The 24,531-nt window shown below is 34.1% G+C and overlaps 1 protein-coding gene across 1 annotated transcript in view; it reads left to right on the top strand.

The window, feature by feature from the left end:
- Positions 1–24,531, top strand: part of Adamts6 (ADAM metallopeptidase with thrombospondin type 1 motif 6) — a 200,992-nt gene that overhangs the window by 10,901 nt on the left and 165,560 nt on the right. The window contains exons 3-6 of the mRNA XM_038323313.1: positions 2,857–3,025; positions 6,854–7,065; positions 7,798–7,881; positions 8,399–8,544. Of these exons, the coding sequence (XP_038179241.1) occupies positions 2,857–3,025; positions 6,854–7,065; positions 7,798–7,881; positions 8,399–8,544 (611 nt within the window). The remainder of the gene's footprint in view (positions 1–2,856; positions 3,026–6,853; positions 7,066–7,797; positions 7,882–8,398; positions 8,545–24,531) is intronic.

The raw sequence follows: 24,531 nt of genomic DNA, 5'->3' as shown, positions 1-24,531 counted from the left end.
GGGTGCCATACACTTTGGTTTTTGAGAAAGAATCCTCATTGACTTGGGCAAAGTAAGTTAGACTGGCTGACTATTGAGCCTCAGTGGTCCATCTTTGCCCATCTCCCTAGAGCTGGACTTACTCTAGGGAGCAATATTACAAGTGTGTGACTCCATACCTGCATGTGTACATGGTTTCTGGGGCTTCATCTCAGGTCTAAAACACATGAGGCAAGCACTTCACCAACTGAGTTATCTCTACAGTCCAAATAGTGCATCAGAGCGGATATTTCCAAATACTGTAAATAGTTTGTGTAAGCTTCTTATAATTCTCTGTTCTTTTTTCACTGCTCTTTCTCCTTTTCTTAACATCACAATCTGATATATCATTTATATTTGTAATCAATTACCTTTTCCTACCTTTCCTGCTAGAATGCACGCATTATGACAAGCCCAGACTTTCTTTGACTCACTGTTTCACCTCCATCATCTAGTATAGCTTTCATGCCACCAGAGGCACTCAATCAGAAACAGCCCTTGGGGAGGAGATGATTATAATATAGCGATTAAGTGTCTAAACTCTGAGGTCAGTCAAATGAGTTTGCTGCTACAATTTGCCCCTTTAGCTTATCTGTAAAGCTGATCATATTGTTTACTTCATAGAACTATTAAAATTAAGTGAGGCATGTGAAAGCATTTTATAGGAAACATACTACATGAAACCTCATAAATGCCATTTCAGAATGTTTTCATTCTTGCAAGGTTTCTTCTTTCTTGCTTATTAGATTTCTGAATCTGTTTTCCCTCAATAACCTGAAATTTTGTTAGTGGCTTTCAACTTAATACTGATGACAGACCAGTATGACTTCAGTGTCCTAGCCTTTGTAGTTCAAACCCTAGATTGCTGTCCTACACTTTCTTTTAATCAAAGACTTAACAAATCATGACTATGTTTTTTAAAAACACTCTGCTCAGTTTTCTAGGACATTGTTAAACTGCCTTGTAAATTCATTTTTACACAGATATTGGAGTTTGTTATAGTGTATTGAGTTATTCCTCAGGATTTGTATTTAATATAGGGTCTGCTACCCATAAGGATATAAACAATCATAAAAAAACATGAAGTTACTAAAGGCTCCTTTTTGTTGTTTTTTTTTTTTGTTCCTCAACTCATTTTGTGTAGGTTGTGGGTGAATGACAACCTTCTCTGTAAGTTATAACACATCTGATTATGTATTATCTATCTAAGCATATAGTAGTTCAAATGCATTTCTCTAAATACAATCAAAGAAGTTTAGAAATCAAAGGGACATTAGAGATTATTTGGACTAGATGTTTTCTATGTTTTGTTTTTCTTTTTTAGAAAAAGAAACCTTTTTTTCTCATATGAACTATTATTTGGACACAGTACACTGATTAATAAAAACAGCTGATTCTGAGCCCTGGAATCCAAGTCATTTAGGTCCCCCTTTGTTGTCTGGTACAATCCCTTTAGGATACTTTATGGAACTCTAAAGGCTCCCCAGAGTGTTGTTTAAAATGAGTAATTTAGAGCAGTTCTTTCATTTTTCTCAGCTGAGGAAATATGTTTAGAGAGTTTGTATTTTAGCTGGTGTTAAATGCTAGTGGGGTGAAGAGCCATCCTTGAATATGACATATTTAGGATTAGAAGAGCAACCTTCTTTATTTATTTTGTGGAGTTCTTATTTTTTATGCAGGTAATTTTCCCCATCTCATTTCTTTTTCATCAGTAAACTATCTGAACCTACTGCATATGAGACACATATTGGGGCTCCATGTGATACAAAGAAATATAAAACATAATGCTTTTCTTGAAGAAAGCAATAGTTTAGTTGCAAGCTAGAACATGGAGGAAGAACATTGTACTAAACTTAATTAGCTTCAAGATTTGTGCTGAACCAGTGTGAATTTACTGTTATTAAATAAATTTCTAGATTAAATAAATAAATTTATGGAATTGAATCAACTGAAAATAAATGATGTTGATAATAAGTTCTAATTTAGCCCAGAGGCATTATACCACTCCATTTAAGCCTGAGAAGCTTAAGGAGCCATATGACAGCTGAGAGGAGGCAACTAAACAGGCATAATGCAATGTAGTACTGTGGGAAAACAAGGAGCTTTTTTTTTTAATTGCAGCAAATCTTTTTCCTTTCTCTATATATGCAGTATTGAACAATCCTTGATTTTTAAGCCTGTTAGTTCATATCCAAATGGGAACGCATATTGTAGAAAAACATTAATCAGTATATCACAAACCTCAAATGTTCATGGTTACCACTGAAAAAGTTTATTTCTCCCTTGATTAATGTTTACATCAGTCCGTTTTGTAAGAGGTCGTTCAGGGACCTAGCAGCCTTCTTTTTTGGCTTTTACTGCCCCTAAATTTGGGAGTCCTTCCATTCAGTTGGCAGTAGGGAAGCAGGGAGTGGAGAATTCCTCTGGAATTGTATTCAGAGACTGATTCTGAAGGTGATTTACAGCCCCTGCCCTTTTGTATTGGGTACAACTTAATAATAACAAAACTGCACCTAAACGCAGAAAGTGAAGTTATGCACAATTTGGAAGGGAACTAGGTTTTTATAGCTGTCCTACTAACTCAAAGAGTTTCTGAGGGAATGGGCATTTGACATATTTAGAGGGTGCAGAACATGTGCAGGTGTTTAATTGTCTTAAAACATGAAGAAATTTACATAATGCTCTACTTAATATAAAAAATAAATAAAATTTAAATTGACATATATTTTAAGCTCTGTTTTGAGGAGATACTGATTTATTTGTCTTTTAATCTTGGTAATAAAGATATTTATTTAAAATGACCCTTCTAGGTAAACCCTTTGTTGCTCCTTCTTTTAGCATGGTATTATTGCTACAGAAGATGAAGAATATTTTATTGAGCCTCTAAAGAATACTACAGAGGATTCCAAACATTTTAGTTATGAAAATGGCCATCCTCATGTTATTTACAAAAAGTCTACACTCCAGCAACGACATATCTATGATCATTCTCATTGTGGGGTTTCAGGTGAGTGCAAGGTTTTGGGAAACTTTGTGTATTGCTGATGTCTCTTTTTTTCTGGAAAGTAAAACATTATTAATGATAAAACTATACATGCCAAGTTAGATTTATAATGTCCAGAACCATCTTAAAAAGTATTACCTAGTAATAGTTTTAAGTCAGTTTGGAGGCTGTTTAAGAAATCCTTAAAATGTGTCTATATAAAATTTGACTTTTTTTTAAAAGAGAAGAATAGTTCCTTATTTTATTTACAACTTGCTCGCAGAGGTCTTCCACAGCACCCCATACTGTTGGGTTAGCTTGATGCTTTCATGCTGGTATCAGGAATATACACACATCTTGGAAGCCTTCAAACATTTAAGGTTGGAAGCCTTTAAGCATATCACAGGTTGTGATAGCACTGCATGCACAGCAGGGTCAACAAACCCAAGTTTCAGTGGTCCAGAAAAGTCTCATGCGAGATCGGACTTTTCAGCTGAGATCTGAGGGGAAGAGGAACATATCTGAGCCAAAGAGGAAGGTCAGCTGATACAGGGCTTCTAATGAGTTATTATATTGAATTTAAAAAACAAAACAGAATATTATATATCCTTTCTATATACATACATATCATGGTAGATATATAATTACATATGATATATACTGTCTTTATTGGACATTTGTAGATAAAAATATGCATAATTTATTGTCTGACATACTGACAACCAAGCAAACTAATAATTTAAAAAGCTAAAAGTTTGAAAATGGTAACAATCAGAATGGTGCTGATAGGAGCACTGAGAAGCAGCTTATAATAAGGTTCAGTTATGTCTACATAATCTTTCAATGCTTTAAGTTAAAATAAATAGAAATTTAAATAGAAATTGAATGGCTCAGAAAAGTAAAACTGATCAAATTAATGGGACATATTCTATGTTTAGACAGTAGGCTGTTTAGCCAGAGGAATGAACAGGCATAACTTATAAATATGATTTTGCGATAGCAGATGACTGAAGAGGAGAAATTGAAGTTTCATTAATACAAAAACATGTTGACAATCATCACAATAATATTTATTATAATATTTTTCTGCAAAAAACACTTAAAAAACACTTATTACTCCACTGCTTTTGATGGCTGGAAGCCTGACTAGATGGGTCATTGTTTAGCCTTAGCTAGAACCGAGATCTCCTGTGGCATCTTGGCTGAAGAATAGTCCACTTCCCCATTCCCTTGGTTCTTCCCAGAGTTTAATTCTTTGTGGTTCTATATAGCTTTAGTTTTGACCTGCCTGTGAGTTAAAACTTTGACCTTCCTTCCCATGAGTTAAAAACCATGATTGCTTGCCCTCTTCAAGCCAGTAAGGAAAAGTCTAGAGGTGGCAAATGCACAGTATTGTATAACATAATTATGTATTTACATATATGTAATTACTTGTATTCCAAGTTGGGGTCCTACCCACACTCATAATAGAGTATTGAAGACAGGGCTATTGTGGTAACCTTTGGGTTTCAGGGTCGTTGTGGTAACCTATGGGTTTCAGGGTTGTTGTGGTAACCTATGGGTTTCAGGGTCATTGTGGTAACCTTTGGGTTTCAGGGTCATTGTGGTAACCTATGGGTTTCAGGGTTGTTGTGGTAACCTATGGGTTTATTTGCCACAACTGGACATGAGTAGACACTGTTTTGGAGTAGGGATTAGAGTATTGGGAAAATTGATATGTCCCTGTCTCCCTTGACCTTTAGAAATAAAGAGAATTATTTAATCTATGTGAACTCCAAAGTATTTAACTGTTTCTTCTCATGGTCATGTTTAATTTTTTTTTCGTAAAATTTCTCCATCTTACCAATGCAAGGTTTCAAAAAGGCAAAGGCTAATGGAAGAACAATTAAAATAGTGCCACTTTCTGTCAATTATATATTAATTAAAATTTTCTTCATTAAACATTTTAGATACTGGAGGTGAAAAAATTTTAATCTGCATAAAGACATGGAAGAAACATATGTTAAGGTCCTCTACCTGCTCAAATTTAATTAATAAAGAAAAATATAAAAACATAATGATGTATACAACTAAAAATGAAGAATTTATTGCATGAATCATGCCAAATATGATTTTTAGAATAACTAACTAAAATGCAGGTTTGTGGAGCCTAGTCCCAGTGGACACGTCTATAAAACACTTCTCCACATAAGGCCTAAGGAACAGAAGACAGAGCAGATAAGAGCAAAGGACTGGGAATTGTCTGAGAGACTTTGTCTCCTAGTAATGTCAGAAGCTACACTCTTAAAGTCTTAGCAACAAGACTCCCTAACTGTGAACTGAACAAGGGTGACACCAATAGATATGCCAAAGAGAATGGTGGGGTGGGGGTGTGTTGGGATGGCTTTGGGCTTCAGCCCTACAAAAAGAACTATAAGCAACTAAGGAATGCTGAGAGTGGGAAAAATAGTCTTTTTCAGGGAAGAGCACACCAATGGGTTACCCAATACCAAATGGTCAGCCCTGAAAACATACATACAAGTAATATTATACAGACTGAGAAGATTATATTTAGGAGGACACACACTCCTAACAGCAATTAATGAAAAAAGAGGTCATAAGTTTACAAGGATCAAAGAGGGGTATATGGCAGGTTTTGGAGGGAGGAAAGAAAAGGCAGAAATAATATTCTCAAAAGAGTGTGTTGTTAACATGTCTCTCAGGTCTCATGTTATTTTATTTTACCTTTATTTTATTTTCCTGTTTCCATTTTTCAGGTGTGTGTGTTTGTAAACATGTTATTTGTTTCTTTTGCTTGTGTATGGGTGCATGTGTGTAGCATGCATGTGCTTATGGTGCCACCAGGATGATGTCTGAAATCATTCTCTTTGTCTTTTCACCTATTTATCAAGTCAGGGTCTTTAAATCCAACCTACAGCTCACTTCTGTGATTAGCCTTGATACCCAGCTTGCTCTTGGTATCTCCTGTTTCTGCCTTCTGAGGTTGGATTACAGGTGATTTGCCTCACTCACCTGTATTTAAGTGGCTTGTGAGGGTCTGTACACGCTCTTTAACCAGTGAGCAACCTCACTTTTAGACTTGGGAAAAGTAATACTCTGTGTGTTCTGCCAACATCAATAATTGTAGACAGCAAAATTATGTGGGAAGGCTAATTCATAGCATTTTAGAACTGAGAAGAAGAGAATAGGATCTAATTAAAACTTTTTTTTAAATTTTATTTTATGTCTATTGGTATTTTGCCTACATATGTCTGTCTGAGGGTTTCAGACCTTGGCGTTCCAGATACATGAGCTGCCATGTAGTTGCTGGGAATTGAACCCGGGTCTATTTGGAAGGGCAGTCAGTGTTCTTAACCACTGAGCCATCTCTCCGGGACCACTTAATTAAGACATTTTAACAAGAGCATCTTACTGTAATACAGATGCCTTTCACATTGGGGATAGATACTGCAGCATCGTCGTTTTCTGTCTGCATGGTTTAGTTTCTGTCTGCATGGTTTAGAAGTTTAGGCCCTAGTTTATTTTAATCTTAAATGGTTCTTTGCAGTATATATTCCAATTTAGAATATAAATAGTCACTGGAATAATTGGAAATGACTTGTTTAAAAATCTATTAATTACTTCACTTTATAGGTATATTTTATTTTCATGAGGAATTGAATGATAATTTTTCAGATACAATAACTAATTTGAAGATTTGAAAGTTTTTCTTGTTTATATAGTTCTTTACTGTCTTCTTATTTTGAATATATTAATCCATTAGTTTATGAGAAACCTATCTCTACATGAGATATATACATAAGTGTATTTTGTTAGTGAATCTATCTGAACTACTTATTACTTTTATCATAGATCTCACAAGACATGGCAAACCTTGGTGGCTGAATAAGACATCTGCTTTTTCTTCTTTCCCACCAATTAATGACACACATCTTCACCACAGACAGAGAAGATCTGTGAGCACTGAGAGATTTGTGGAGACACTGGTAGTGGCAGACAAAATGATGGTGGGCTACCATGGCCGTAAAGACATTGAACATTATATTTTGAGTGTGATGAATATTGTAAGTTTGATCCCTCTATATACTGTCTTACTAAGTAGTTCGTTGTGTTTTATACTAAAGTAATGAATTTTTACTGAAATAAATAATGATAAACTTTCATTTGTATAAGTTGGTAAGAAATGAATTTGAATCATTTTAATTAACTGCTTGGATTGAGTCTAGAAGTTGCACTCAGAAGACACATACATGCATTGCCATGTCATTTTGTTGACTTTTTTCAACCAGACTAAGAATTTTTCAATTGACTTTTTTGGGGGAGGCAGGAGGGTCTCTCTATGTATCTATGGCTTTCTAAAATTCACTATGTAGACTGAACTCAGAGATCTGCATGATTTAAGGCATGCACCACCATACCTGGTGGTTGATTAACTTTTAAATTACATAGAAAAAATGTAAAATATCTTGTTGTTCATTTTTAGTTAATGCCAGTGTTTAAAAATGAGTCCTCAAGTCCTCAAGTCTTGTTTAAAGAGCTTGGAACATCAACTCATATTATAGATTTTGTGATGCATGCAGTTCTTCTCTAGGAGAGGATACTTCTTATAGATTTACATAAAATCCTTTAACCAAAGCATCTTGAAGATGGAGTCCTAAGTAGTATAGGGTAAAAGAATATCTTTAAATATACACCATTAAGTCCTAAAAATTGCTTTTTATCTTTTTTAGAAATTCAAAATATCACTCCATTATTTTTGTCTGACTTTTTGTCTTTTCTTATTTTCTGGAGGTCAGGTTGCCAAACTTTACCGTGACTCCAGTCTAGGAAACGTTGTGAATATTATAGTGGCTCGCTTAATTGTTCTCACAGAAGATCAGGTAAGAATGAATTAGTTTATGCATCAAAGCTTTTAGGTTACTGGATTATGAGCAGATATATTTCTTTGTTACTTCTCTTAGGAAGTCGTAGTTAAATATTTTTTTTTTTTTGCTTTTGACTTTAATTTTTAGGCAATATTGAAGTACTTTGTAATAATATATATCCCATGTCTTATTAAAACTTTTCTCCATATATACATACTTGCTACATGTTTCAGAATTAAGGATGAGCATTTTATTTGTATGGCTTACCTGAAAATAATGGTTTTGGTTGTTTTTTGTATGCTGATGATTTCATATATGTTCTCTTTATTGTTGAAGTTGGAACTGGAAGGAAAGTCTATTCAGTAGTAAATTAAATAAATCCTAGGTCAGATGTTGTGGAGATAAAAATCGGCAAGAGATTATTCCTAGAAACCACTGCTTCTACTTATAGTCCCACTTTAGTTTTCAAAAGTTTGACAACTGACCTTAGTAATTTGTTTGGAACATTTCTGGTATGCATGTTGTATTGCAGCCAAACTTGGAGATAAACCATCATGCAGACAAGTCCCTCGATAGCTTCTGTAAATGGCAGAAATCCATTCTCTCCCACCAAAGTGATGGAAACACCATTCCAGAAAATGGGATTGCCCACCACGATAATGCAGTTCTAATTACTAGGTATGGTTTGTTGCAAGTATTTTTCCTTTGATTGTTGTGTTTGCTTAATATTGTAACTATATTTGGTTTTATCTAAAGCCTCATGCAGTTAATGAGTGTAGAAAGAGCAAAGTGGTAATTTATTTTTTTATTACTGTGAAAGAATATGGTCTACTATTAATGTGCTTATATCAAATGAGCTAAATAAGAAAGAAAGATTAAGATTTAATTTGGAAATTTAATAAAATGACTTTTCTCCTTATAAATCCTATTTGTAATGTTAAGTTGGAAGTACAAATATCATTTGTTAAACAAAATATTAAAAGCAAGATTTAAAAGCATGAGAAATAAATTTCTCTTTTGGTTATAAAATATGACAACTATTCCTATGTACTTCCTAGTTGTGTTAATTTGTGTTAATTTACTAAAAAAGAGGAGATTGTTTGCCTATTTAACTACATTATTTAAATTAAGCATTTAAATGCAAAAAAAATGTCTAGAGTTGGAGAGATAGCTCAGTGGGTGTGAGCTTGGGCTGCTTTTGGAAAAGACCCCTTCACATCTCATCACTCACATTGGGCTTCCACACTGCCTATAACTAAGGTTCTGGAGAATCTGATGCCTTCTGCAGCTACTGGTATATAAATTGCATACATTCACACAAACACACACATACATAAAAATATTAGGAAGCAGTTTTATCATATTTTTTGTAAAGTTCTCTTCCAAGAAAAGTCATTGCTCCATAATAAACCAGTGAAATCACCCCCTTTCCTTTTTACAGCGTTGTTTATGCTTACTCTCTAAAAGCTCTGCGGAGTATAGCATTGGGATTTTTTTGCATGTTAAAAATGAGGAAACTAAATCAAAATAGTTAAATAAGTTTTTTAAGGTCATTCAACTAATAAATCAAAATAAGCTTAAACTATGACGATCTTGTTTTCTTTTTATTAGCCTATGTACATTGATATATATATATTTTTTTTAATCTTTCAATGTTAGTCTGACATCTAGAACAAGGGCTCCAGCTGTCCTCCTGTCTTAACCTCCCAAATAGCTGGGACTGTGGATGTGCTAAACTTTGTTTTAATTTATTTATATTCTGACAGTGATTGCATAGAGGCATTATTCTTTAATAATCCTAACATAATAATTTTGAAGTTAATTATTTATAAATAAAAGACAATAAATTAACAAAATGAACAGTAAGCAAATAGAAACAAATGCTGTCTTGTCTGAGTGAAATAACTTTGTCATTTTGATTATGTTTTTCATTTGCAAGCATATATTTGTTAAATATGCATGATCTTTGGTAGGCTTCTCTACTTTAACATCTAAGGAGGGAGGTAGGATCAGAATCTTGACACTCAGATAACATGATTTAACTTTTACAAAAACTTCTGTCAACTGTACCATAAAGTTTCCGAGTGCTTTTTAAGGTATACTTGTTTTAATTTTGGACTAGCCTCATCTCCCTGATGTCAGAAACTAGATACTTTTATCATAAGCTTGCTGAATAAAACTACATCTTATGGTCCTATATGTATCTGCTGATACAACTGTCTGATCAGTTTTCTGATTCCTCACAGTATTTATACCTGAAAGACTATCAAATATACTTAAGGAATTAAAAATTTACTAGGAATTGTGCTAATGTAGAAACCTTTTATTCACTAACATATATGGACATGGTTATGAAATCATGGAAAACTTCTACTATGTATATAGTTATCAAAATGATCACACAAATTTACATGCTTTCTATATTCCTGTCTCATATAACTATACAATTTCAACTACAACTATACAGTTTCAATATATCTGCACTAGATTTTCATATTTTTTCAGAAAGTAACAGAAGTTGCATCAAGACTACAGATTCATAAGTATTTAAGTAGGAAACAGATTTGGGCAGTTTACTACCCTATTATGGCTACAATATTCAACTCTTAATTTGCCCAGATAGCTCCTTAATTCTCTGTTGAGTTTTTTGCTTTGTAGGCTACTTTGAGTGGCTTTGGTATCTGAAATTTGAACATAACTTTCTTTCTTTCTTTTATTGTCTCTGGCGACCAGTCATACTAGCATTAGAAATGCCGTCAGGATTTAATAGAAGTCAGTGTTCAGATCTCCTATCAATCTATATTGGATAATGTAATTGAGGTTACAAGAATGCCTTTTGTAGCAGGTGAAGATGGCTCATTTGGTAAAATGTTAGGTGGGGAATCATTAGTACCTGAGTTCAGATCCCTACCATTCCCATAAAAACCCAGATGTAGCAATATACATTGATGGGAAGGCAGAGACAGGAGGAAATAGCTGACTGGTGAGTTCCAGGTTCTGTTAGAGACCCTGTCTCAAAAATAAGATAGAGAGGTGCTAGAGAGATAGCTCCATAGTTAAGGGTGCTTGCTGTTCTTGCAGAGGATCTGGATTTGATTCCTAGCATCCATATAGTGGCTTACAACTGTCTCCAGTTTTAGGGGTCTGACATCTTCTGATCTCTGTGGAGACCAGGAGTGCAAATGGTGTATACAGACACCTGCAGATAAACATGCATGCATGTAAAGTACAATTAAATAAACCTTTAGCAAATATGGTGGAGAAATGATTGAAAAAGACACTCGACATTAACCTCCTGCCTCCATACTCACAAGTATACACATGTATTTCCACATACAAGCATGCACATGAACATGTGCACACATACAAATGTCTCTTTGGGGCAGTATCTATTTTAAACTACTATTAACACCTTAAGGTGATGCTAGCTTATATACTTGGGTCACAGAATGCCTAATCAAAATGAGATGATTACTATTTTTATTATATAGTTGTTTTTCAGTGAAGGAATAAGAGTTATCAGTGAATATATATAAAAACATATTGATACATATCATGATGTTACTTTTAGTAAAATTCAGAGAATTCCACAAATGATTTTATATTAAGGTTGAAACCTGTGTCATATAACTTGCACACTCAGAGTTGTAACTCCACCATTTATTAGTAGAGCATGATTTATGTTTGCTTGAAATGTCAGCTCACTAGGGGTAATGTGGAATATAGTCATCAAGGATTACAGAAGAAAACCGGTGATACTTTTATCTCCACAAGACCAAATTTGTTCCAAGAACTTAAATGTTTTAAGCGCAAAGTCATTTGGAACTATAGTCACTTAGGCAGCTTTAAGAGCTCTGTTAAAAAAAAAAAAAAGATACTATTTTATTTTATTCGTTTGAGTTTAAACTATACCCTGCTAAGTTATTAGGTCACTGACTAGACAGAAAGAAAACAGGTGTGTCCAACCTTTGATATTATAACACGATGCTGTCATTGACAAAGTTCTCCCTTGAGAACTGAGCAATCCAACTTTAAAAAAGAACTCACAAAAAGTCTTATAACATTTTAGTAAGTTTACAATTTTGTATTAGGTCAGGCCACATTTATAGCTATACTGAGCTACATGCAACCCAGTGACTGTGAACTGAATGTACTATCAAGTTAAAACATAATTGTTTTATCTAGTATTAGTAATACTGAAAAATAAGAACTAAGAACTCATCAAGTTATTTACATATTCTATTTTTCATATACATGTATGTGTTTTATATGTAAACCTATGTGTCTTGGTCTCTTGATCACTGTTCTATTTCTGTGAAGAGACACTATGGGCAAGGAAAATCTTATAAAAGAAAGCATTTAATTAAGGGCTTGCTTGCAGTTTAGCGGTTAGTCCATTATCATTGAGGGAAACATGGCAGCATGTCATGTAGGCAAGCACTGGAGCAGTAGCTAAGAGTTACATCCTGATCTATAGGCAGAGAGAGCAACAGTGAGCCTGGTGTTTGCTTTTAAAACCTTAAATCCACTCCCAACCCATCCCCAGTGACACACTTCCTCCAGCAAGGTCATACCTACACCAGCAAGGCTACATCTCTAATCCTTCTCAAATATTGCTACTTTCTGGTGACTAAGCATTCAGATAAATGAACTTGTGGGGGCCATTCCTATTCAAAACACCACAATATGTATCTGTAGCATTTTATAGATACTGTTATTAATAAATAATAATTTATAATGTAGTGAACACCTGTTGTTACCAATCAGACTCATAAAAACTTGACATATAGCTCCATGTCCCTTCCTAAAATGATGTTCAGTTTCTTCTCTATGATATGATATTATCTGATCTCTCATCTCTGAATACCAACTGGTTAGTGCAATCATATATATGTGTGGAAATGTGGTGACATTTCTCTATATTCTATTTTATATGTTATATTTTATTTATCTAATCTTTTATGTATATGAGTATTTTGTCTGCATTTATGTCTGTATACCACTTGTGTGCGTACTGCCCATGGAGGCCAGAAGAGGGCATAGGATCCATGGGGATGGGAGTTGCGAATTACTTTGTAGGTGCTGGGTATTGTTTCTTGGTCCTCTACAGAAGCAACGGATACTCTTAGATGATAAGCCATCTCTCCTTCCCTAAAGTATATTTTAAATAAACAATTGTAGGACAATGAGTGTCCTTTTTTGTGGTTTCTATTTAAACTCTCAAAATTATCAACTTTTATTTTTGCTTGTAACATCCGTGGCTGTCCTGGAGCTTGATTTGTAGACCAGGCTGTCCTCAAACTCACAGAGATTCACTTGCCTATGCCTCCAAGTGCTGGGAGTAAAGACACGCACCTCCACGGATCGGCAGAATTATGAACTGTTAAGCACTATCTAACTACGTCAGTCAATGATTAAACTCTGCATCATAAATTCTTGACACTCAATTTATTGGGCAAAGTAGGACTGTGTAACATATTAACTTGATACAAATCTTTAAAATTAATTTTTGTTAGATTTTGTGCTTTTACAAATTATGTCTAAAATTGATCAAGTTGTATGTATTTATTATATAGTGTTTTGACATATGTATAAATTTTGGAATGCTTAAATCAAATATTAGCTTGATTTGCATTATCTTATATACTTCGTTAACATACATATTAACAAACTGCTGATAACAGTTGCCTAAGAATAAAATGCTGCCTATGACATATTATTTACTTTTCATTTTTCACATGAAGACAGGAAATATCAATCACAAACTTAAAATTAAACCAATTTCTGAATTTATGTTGTGGTAAAAATATTTAAGAAATTTATATATAGTTTGAAATTCAGTAGGAAGCTAGTGAAGTAGACTGTTCTATTAGTAAAAACTGATTTATATGTTTTTTGTCTTTCTCTTCTATAAGGTATTGAAAACATAATTTTCCATTTTAAGATATTAACACATTGCACTTTATATATCTGGAATAGAAATATCATCTAAGTTTTTTTTGCATGGAAACAATATTCTTGAGATATTATTCAGACCACATAATTTACCCTTTTAAAGGACAATTCAGTGGCTTTTGTGTACTTGCTCAGAAGGTTATGGTACCATCACTATAATTAATTTTAGAATACTCTGTTACTTCTAAAGGAAGTCTTGCCCGTTCCCCTGACTCCCAGCCCTAGTCTTGCCAGCTGCAGACAGCAGCTAATCTAACCTTTTTTCTTATTATTTTACCTTCTGGGCCTTTCACAGATACCATTTATCTGTGATATGGCATGTATTAATATCACATTCTTCTTACTAGCCTAAATCCAGTGTAACACATTTAAGAATTCCTTTCTTAATTAGGCTATTTTTCTATTTCTTAAAAAAAAATTTTATTGTGTATGTGTGTGTAGGCACCTTGAGAACTGGAGCTATAAGCTACCTGAAGAGGGTGCTGGGAACTGAACTCGGGGCCTCTGCAAGAGCAGCAAGTGCTCTTTTTTTTAAAAACCATTTTTCATTGTTTTTAATCAAGCCATCCATTTTTGTTTGCTCCCCTCTCTTCCTCCCCTCTCCTACCCTCTCCTGTGACCCCTACGCTCCCAATATACTCAGGAGATCTTTTCTTTTTCTTGTCTCCTGCAGCAAGTAATATTAACCTCCAAGCTTTCTCTCCAGTCCCTCTTATTAGGTTATCTTTTAATTAATATACTTTTATAATTTCTATTTGTTGAAAGCATAATACTCCTCAGTACATCTTAAAGTATAGATGCAAAATGCACACTAATTCCCATAATTAGATTCTTAAATAAAATTAGTATATTTATTCTCATATAAGGGGTCATAACTGTTTACTTTGGTGCTCCTAGATCATAAAGGAATTGGAATTTCTGAAGTAAATCAACTATATAAAACTTAAAAATTGCTTTAAAATATTTTTAATAGAGTTTGGCCTATAATGTATGAATTTAAATACATTTTTTAAAAGACTATATCTGCCTGGATTTAATACTGGCTTCATGGTGATGTGTAAAGAAAGAGAGATAAAAAGGAGATTAAACATGGCACAATAACATTTAATTCATAAGAAATAAAAATGTTCAAGGAAATAATAATATTAAATATTTTATAACTTATTATTATTAGGTTTAAGGACAATATATGAGTTTTGAGTTCAGATTATAGAGAGGTGGATTTTGCCTGCGACTGTTTTGAAACACGTGGTCTTCTTCCTCTATGGCCCACCATTCCTGCCATCCTCTCCTCTCCTGTGTCTTTTCCTTTGTTCCTGTCTTATTGGTTCTTTACTCAAAACTATTTATTGACAATTGTTTTCTCTCCGCTCTAGAAGTATGGCAAACTAGAATGATTATAATTTCTTGTGTAAACAGTCTTTTAAGAGTGAAAGTAGGTATCATTCACAGTTAGCTCTAGAATATGGGTACAAGCTAGGGCCTGCCAAAACAGGCATTAACTGTGATTGTGAAGTTTCAACTAAAAATAGAAATAAGATGGTGTATTGTTATTAAATGTTTTAAGAAAGAGTAACTTCAGGACTAACATTTGTTTTATGGTTGTACCAATGTATATGTATATAAACATGCTTATTATATGCCAAATAATTAAGGGTTTTATAAATGCTTAATATTTCATGCTTAACTGTATAAATTGGATACTGCTATTATCTCCCATTTTTGACAGGGAAGTTGAGGAATAGTTAGTGAAAGCAAGGTTTAATACAAACTAGTTGCAGAGTTCTTTTTAGAGCACTTAACAAAGTAGTTAAGGCAAAATAATTATGTGAAGATACTTTAATATTTTTGTCACCTGTGGTAGTTGGTGATCAAAGATGGTCCTAGTGAACTTCACCTTTTGGTATTAATTTAAAAAATATTTTATATGTATGAGCCTTTGGCCTCTGTGTGTGTGTCTAGTGCCTGAAAAGTCCAAAGTGGTACTGGGACCATGTGAGCAGGCATGTGGATGCTTGGAATTGAACTTGGGTCCTCTGGAAGAGAAGCAAGCATTCCTAATTTCTGAGCCAATCTCCATCTTGATATTTTTGGCCCTATGTGTTCTTTCTCCTTGAGTATATGTTGCATAATAAATTAATATGTTCAGTCTTTTTACATGTTTGATCATATTTTGCGCATGCTATTGTAAGTGATATTATTACTAAAATTTTATTTTAAATTGTTACTATTATATGTTGATTGAATATTTTGTAACATTGCTACTTACTTATTAGCTTTTAGTAGCTTTTTATTTGTAAGTTTAGTGTTTGTGTTTTGAGACAAAGTAAGACGGTATCTTTTTTTAATTTATTTTTAATTAAAAATTTCCACCTCCTCCCCTCCTCCCATTTCCCTCCCCCTCCCCCATCCCTCTCCTCCTCCCTCTGCAGTCCAAAAATAGTCAAGGTTCCATGCCCTGTGGGAAGTCCAAGGTCCTCCCCCCTCCATCCAGGTCTAGGAAGGTGAGCATCCAAACAGACTAGGCTCCCACAAAGCCAGTGCACGTAGTAAAATCAAAACCCAGTGCCATTTTCCTTGGCTTCTCAGTCAGCCCTTCTTGTCAGCCACGTTCAGAGAATCTGGTTTGACCACATGCTGTATCAGTCCCAGTTTAGCTAGCCTTGGTGAGCTCCCAGTAGATCAGCCCCACAATCTCAGTGGGTGGGCGCACCCCTTGCGGTCCTGACTTCCTTGCTCATGTTCTCCCTCCTTCTGCTCCTCATTTGGACATTGGGAGCTCAGTCCAGTACTCCAATGTGGGTCTCTGTCTCTATCTTCGGTAAGACGGTATTTTAACACGTAGCCCCACTGGCCTTGAATTTGTCTTATCAATGTCCTCCTGCCTCTCTGCTTCCATTACAATCACGTACCAGTATGCCATTGACTAGTTTTACAAGTTTTCAGTTTTTTGTTTCTCATATATATGTATCTATATATATTTTCACATATATAGATATATATGTTTCATTTATGTTATATTTTTTGTTCAGGGGTTTCTTGTTTTTTATGGATATGTGGTATGTGAATTGAAAGATGTATTTTTCAAACATCTTGCTAATTTGGATTTACTGATTTATTCTTGTTTTTTTCAAATTTGCTTTAAAGAGTTTGAGAATATTTTACTTAGATAGCAGTTTGTAATTATCTACTCTTGGTATGCTGGGGACTCTCCTTGTTTGTAACATTTAAAAAATTTTAATAGTATGGCTTTCTTTTAAGATATTTTATTTGTTCGATATACTTATATAGGCTTTGATTTATAGTATTATTTTAGATATGCTTTTAGAAAGTAGCATGTATTTAAAAGAGTACTTCTTTATCCTTTTGTACATCAATCTTTCAGGTATATGTTTTGTCTATATTTATTGTGACTTTTTGATGTTTAGGGAAGGCTTCTCTTTTCTTGCTTTCTAAGCTATATATCCTCTTTAGTTATAATGTGTCTTATATATCTTTGGATTTATATCTTCCATCAGTATTTGGGTATTACATATATATTATATTTACAATCACAGATTCTCAATTTTTCTTGGTCTATTGATATATGGTTCTCTTGAGTATATATATAATACACACACACACACACACACACACACACACATATATATATATATATATATATTTTACTGTCTACAAGTTTTTGCCAGGCTGCACACACTTTTAATCCCAGTATTTGGGAGGGAGACAGACAGATCTCTGTGAGTTGAGGCCAGTCTAGTTTACAGAGCAAGTTCCATGACAGACTTCAAAGCTACAGAGAAACCCTGTCTTGAAAAACCAAACCAAACAAACAAAACGACAAAAAACAAAACAAATAAATTCTCCAAAAATCTATAAGTTCTTATTCTAATTATTCTGTATTTTACTCATTCACCAGATTTTTTTTTGTAAAATCATACCTAATTTATTTTAAAGTTCTGTTTTTTTTTCCTCAAGTCTTCCTAACCATTTAAAAAATTTTCCATTGCTTTTAGAACTTCTTGGTTCACTTTAGAACTTAATATTTTGGGTTGTGGGAGATGGTTCCATCAATGAAGTGCTTGCTGTGTAAGTATCAGGATCTGGTTTGACCCCTAGGACCCATAGGAAAACCTAAGTGTGATAGGTGCACTTCTAACTTCAGCATTGGAGACAAGAGGACTTAAGAAGGGAACAGACAAACGGGCTAGGGAATGAGGTATGAGATATAGTCAAAATTAAATCTTTGAAATAGATGTAGAAACTATACAACAATATGGACAGTATAGATAGCAAGTCAAAATAAAGACAATGAGAGCTGAGCGGTGGTGGTGCACGCCTTTAATTCCAGCACTTGGGAGGCAAGGCAGGTGGATTTCTGTGAATTTAAGGCCAGCCTGGTCTACAAGAGCTAGTTCCTGGACAGGCTCCAAAGCTACAGAGAAACCCTGTCTCAAAAAAAATTATTTAAAGTTATGTTTACTTTACTTTTTTCCTGCAGAATTGATTTGAGTTTTTTGTGTACATATGTGCCTTTTCCTCCCTTGATAGACCATTTTGTGCCTTGTGAATTCTACTTTAATATTTAGTTGATTTATTATTATATTTTCAAAATGTATTTTTATTTTTCAAAATATGTTCTCATAACTTTTTTTTAATTTATTTTTTTATGTGGATGAGGTGAGGGTTTTCCCTGTATTTTAGTAAGTGTAACAAAGGCTCTAGAACACAGGGATGAAAATTCTTTGGAGGCGCCAGCTTGACATCTGCATATTCAATGCATTGTGTAGGTGTTTTCTTGTCATCAGTTTGTGGAGCGCAGCCAAGGTTGTTTGTGGATTCCCGTAAGACCCCTCTGGCCAACACCTCAGTTAGATATAACCCAGTCCTGGTATTGGCAACTTAATTTGGTGATAAGACTGCCTGTTGGAAATCAGTTACAGTATTTAGTGATTTCATTTAGATCACCTTTGTATATGTATGTCTGTGTTTTATGAGCTCCTGTTTTAGATTTCCATACAGCCGCTCTAATGGCCCTCAAAAACTTTAACTGTCTCTCCTTGTAATCTCTCTATCCCCCTCTTCCTACCACCTTCCCACTTCATGCTCCTATTCCAGCCCCTCCATCCATAACTATCTACTCTGTTTCTTTTTCCTGATGAGATTTTTCAGTCTCCGCAACCTCTTACTCTATACCTAACCTCTGTTTTACAGATTGTAGCTTGGTTATCATTTACTTATCAGCTATTATCCACCTATAAGTGAATATTTGCCACAGTTGTCTTACTGATTCTGGGATACCTCATCCAGGATGATTTTTTTCCCTACTTCCATCCATTTACTTGTGAATTTCATGATTTATTTATTTTTTTATCCACTGAGTAATAAATACTCCATTGTGCAAATGTACCAATTTTCTTTATCCATTAGGAAGAAATTCTTAAACCTGACATTTTTTTATGAAGTTAAGTGAGATACACTGAATTGGCCAATGTGTGATAAGACATGAATGTTTGAGCAAGAATAGGGGAGCTTAACTCACAAGGCTCTTTCACTCTGATTCTTCCATCATCTCTGCCCCTGTCTCTCTATCTTCAGAGACCGTGATATTCTTTTCCTTGAATATGTGGCACTTCAGGGTCTTGTGATTTATTTCAGAGGAGGTGTGTAGAGAGTCCTTTCTGTACCATCAAGTTCTCAAACTCTTCCTGTCAAACACATTCATTGTATCAATCCACCATATTTTAGCCTTTCCCCCCCTGAATCCCATCATTAGTATTTTATATATATCTATTGATTGAATTATAACAATCGACTCAGGAACTAGTAGAGCCAAAAGAAATTGTAATTGTTCAGAGAAGTAATAAACCAAACCTAAAATACTGATAGATAGTACCTTCATTAGCTACAGTAAACACAGAAGAATGTAGATTTTTTATTGATCCCTTGTTAATAATTAATTAAGTCTTTTCACTTGTAAGCACAAGGTATATTTTTATTGTAAAATGACTTTCACATTATGCCACCAAGTACAAATGCAGTTTTTAATGGGTTTAGAAGCTGAAGATATTAGGTAAAAACATTCTTTGGTGATAGAAGGCATTAATGCATTATCCAATCTAATTGTACAATTAAGAGTATTTTTTTGTTTTTTCAAGACAGGGTTTCTCTTTAGCTTTGCAAAATTAAGAGTATTTTTATTAAAATAAAATATTAAAATATTAACCATTTATAATTGAATATTTGTAGATAATGTTGAAAAAGTATATTTTAAAAATTTCTGCTGTGTTTGTTATTGAAAATGTTTCAGAGAACCCAAGTAGTGTATTATCAAACTGAATAAAATTTCCTCAGAAAATTGTGATTGACAGCTTATGTTAAGGTTTGCAATCTTGCATGAGTATCATGCCAAGTTTTCATTTATTCACTTTCTTGTAAGTGGAACGAGAGACCAGCATACAGGCTTTCCACAGAGTTCCTTTAGGAAAACCATTGTCTTGTGAGAAAATGTCCAGCTGAGTTGGCCTCTAGTTCTAGCCACAGATCATTTAAGATCTGGATGCGTGTTGCTTGATTTTTGGGGTAATTATGAGAGGTGCTGCAGATAAGTAATAATATTAGCATGGACAGGTTAGGACTGTTTATTAATAATCTACAAATGATAAATATGTATAACTTGCTAAACAGTATTTATGCTACAGAGAATATTGTGTTTCACATAAGAAGATAATTGTAAACTATTAATAATTCCAGTTGCAAACAGTTTATAGCAAATACTATTGTCAGTGACATTGTGAATTAGTCATGGTTTTCAGTCTCTTCAATTCTGAGTTTTCAGTTAGCATAATTTTAAGTTATTATATGAAAAGTAAAATGTATTTTATAAACAATATGTTTTTGTTTTGAACCAAATTTTTGAGTAACTAGGTAGCACATTGTATCTGCAATTTGAATCAGCTATAACTTTATTATTAAAGTAGATATATATAAAATACTCTTCTAAAATTTACTTCTATAGAAACATAATATTAATGCTGTGTGCGTATAAATGTATAAGGACCTTAAAACAGTTAAGGTAAGAGTAATTTAATGCTTTGAAAATACATATAGGGCATTGTTTCATTGCATGGATAATATATATTTGGTCAAATCCATCATGTATGCATGTGTGTGAGTATGTGTGTATATGTATAACTGTATACATGCTTGTGTGTATTGTCAGTTTTTGCTTGTAACTATACTCTTAATCCTTTTTCCCAAGGACTAGCTTTATAAAAAGGCATATTACATTAGAGTGGGTTTTTCTGCTATTGTAATTAACATTTCCATTCTAAAAAATTATTTTGTAAATGATGCTGCTGTTTTAAACTGTTTCTCCTTTCAGAATATATTAAATATAGCATTAAGCATTACTGATCTTCCGTGACATTGGGCAAATTACTTTGTGTTTTGGTTATTTGTTACAAGGGAGAGGGCCCCTTGTTTTTCCCAGCTACCCAGCTAGCTTACACCTGAAATAACCACACAGAAACTGTATTAATTAAAACACTGCTTGGCCATTAGCTCTAACTTCTATTGGCTAACTCATATTAGTTTAACCCATCTCTGTTAATCTGTGTATCACCACGTGGCAGTGGCTTACTGGAGATTCTAACCAGCATCCATCTCCGGTGGAGGATCCATGGCTTCTTTCACTCTGCCCTTCTTTCTCCCAGCATTCAGTTCTGTTTTCTCTGCCTACCTAAGTTCCTCCCTATCAACTAGGCCAAGGCAGTTTCTTTATTCATTAACCAATGAAAGCAACACACAAACAGAAGGAACTCCTATACCAGTTATTCTTTTTAAAATGAAGATTATGTTAGCATCTGCTTTCCATAGAGTTGTATGTAAACTAACTAGTAAGAGTACAGCTTCAATGATATAAGTATATATCTTAAGACAGTATCTCAGTGGTATCTGAAGTGATAACAGTTATTAATGTGTACTATTTCAGAAAGATTGGCTGGTTACAAAATTTTCTGGGATACATAGGAGGAAGTGAGCAAGCTCTTATTTCCCCTTAGGCAAGTGAAATGAGGAGAAACTAGATGTTTAGCTTGTGACAACTTTTCATTAATCCATATTCATTTTTAAACGGTAAATGTTTTAAATTACCTATTAAATTATTTTCCTTACTTGCTATAATTTATGTTTGAATAAACTTGAACCAGTTTTTCTTAGTTTATGTCAACCTGCCAAATTCTTATTCATTAATACTTCAATCTGAGAAGCATAAGGCCCTTTAACCGTAGGAAGCATTGGTAGCAATGTATGAGGGGCAGCTGGTACAGGAAGAAAATATTCATGCTCTAATAAGATACGAATAAGTCAGAATCATTTATAGAAGTCAGGGCTTTAAACAATTTTCTTCCAATTAGAAACTTCCTATTAAAAAACTATTCAGAAAAATAAGCTATACAACCACTATAAAAATTGTATAGAAATTCTTTAAACAAAGCAAAAACTATTTTAGGAAACAGAAATCTTGCTACTTTGTATCTGTAAACAGGATGTGGAATCAGTATTTTGGAGAGACGTCTGCAATCCAATGTTCATTACAACATGTGCAATTATCCTGAGTATTATCAACAGGTGAATAAAAGCAATATGAGATGGAATGTTACCGTGCTTCAAGAAGGCAGTATTGTTAGAGCACTGTATGTGGAGAAGCCAAACCTAGAATGCTACTTATGGTTTCACTTATATGTGAAATATAAAAAAAAATAAACAAAAACATCATTCAAATTACTTGCCAAATATTTTCTTTAAATTAACTTATAAGGAGAGAGTAAAATACTAGTTTCCAGAGACAGTGGGAAATTCAGGAAGATGTTGGCCAGAGTGCATAGCATTTGGCTAGATAAGAGGAATAAATTCAAGAAATTTAGTGTATATTCTCTAACTACAGCTAATTACATCATAATACTTGAAAATTGCTAAGAGACTGGATTTTGCTTTATGTTTTTAAATTTTGTTTTTATTTTTTGAGAGTTGTTTACATAATATGTGTTTTTATCAAATCCACACCAGTCCTCCTCTGTGCTTTCCACTTCTTTTTCCTCCCAACTCCATCTGCCTTTCTTTTAATGTTAAACTTTCTTATTTGGTTTTATGTGTATAGTTGTTTTGCTGCATGTATGTATGTGCACCATATGGTATCTAGTGCTTGCAGAAGGCATTGAATCCCTTGAACTGGATTTACAGATGGTTGTAAGCCTAATGTGGGTGCTGGAAATTGAACCCTGAAAGAGCAGCCAGTGCTCTTGACCACGGAGCCATCTTTCCAGTCCATGTACTCTATATTTAAAACCCACCCATCCCACTTAGTACTGTACTGTGTGCATGGTTGTATTGCAATGTAGAATGGGTAGCTTTTCAGGGACCGCACTGCTGAAGAAAACTCACGCTTGCCCTTTCATCAGCCATTGCTTGCCAGTAGTTCCTTATCTAGGGGTGGGAATTCAAGAGCCCCACTCCCATCCATGCTGGTATCTTCTTTGGCTTTATATTGTGCAGGTGTTCTGTTTGTTTGTGGCAGCCTCTATGAGTTAATCTGTTTCTCTTCCCAGTCATGTCCAGAAAACACTGTTTTGCTACAGTCCTCTGCCATGTTTGGCTCTTAAGATCTTAACACTTCTTCTATAATCATCTCTGGGCTTTCAGAGGAAGATAATGCGTATGTTAAATAGGTAGACCTAGCTATTCTACAATGTATCTATACATTTAAACATTATATACTATAAATAAATGCAACTTAAGACAGCTAATAGCTATCATTAGTTATCATTAATTATAAATTCTATCTATAATTTTATTTAAGTTAATGACAGGATTAGCTTGGTATATAGTATCTAGTAATACTAGAATACTAGATAACTAGAAAGAAAATGTTTGCAGAGCAGCATTCTGAAGATTAAATTAAGAACACACTGGCATTTTGCTTAGTTGGCTATATTTAAAGTCCATAACTTAAACATTTATGCCATATTCCAAGATTTTTGCCAGGACTCAACTTTTTTTTTCCTTTACTATTCCCCCCGTTCTCATCCCTTTGTTCCTCCTCCTCCCTTCTGAAACTGGAATCTTAGGCTAGTACTCCTTCTACCAGGCATTTGCATAGGTCTAGATATTTGAATTCTAGTCCTCTCCCATGGAGAGCACTTTAACTACTGAACCATCTCCCCAGCCCTTATTCACAATGACGAGGTGGGAGGGGGGATAACAATTGAAATAAATAAAAATCACTAAATTTTAGACTGCCAAGTCACTGTGGAGTTGCTTTTTAAAGGGAAAATATGATTGAACAACAGATTATTAAGGGAAGGGTAAGACTTCTTGATTTTAATCTTGCTAATTTTATGATGCTTATTAGGTAGGTGAGAAGAAATATCAAGTAGATAATTGTCTACACTCTGGTAGGGAGCATGGAAATTAAAAAATTGGGCAACATAAGTATATATAATTTAAAGCCAGTGAACTAGAAAGAAAATGTTTTCAGAGGAACATTCTGAAGATTAAATTTGGATTGCTTCAGTGTTTAAATGTCAGAGAAGAAGAAAGAAACATCAAGCTAGACAATAGGAAAAGCAGCTAGCGAGAGAGGAGTAGCTCTTATAAAAGGCAATGATGGCCACAGAAAGGAAATGTTCTGCTCAGTCAGATAGCATTGCC

The sequence above is a fragment of the Arvicola amphibius genome, chromosome 3 (assembly GCF_903992535.2).
Source record: "Arvicola amphibius chromosome 3, mArvAmp1.2, whole genome shotgun sequence".
Classification (NCBI taxonomy): domain Eukaryota; kingdom Metazoa; phylum Chordata; class Mammalia; order Rodentia; family Cricetidae; genus Arvicola; species Arvicola amphibius.
This window is presented reverse-complemented; position numbering and strand designations above follow the sequence as displayed.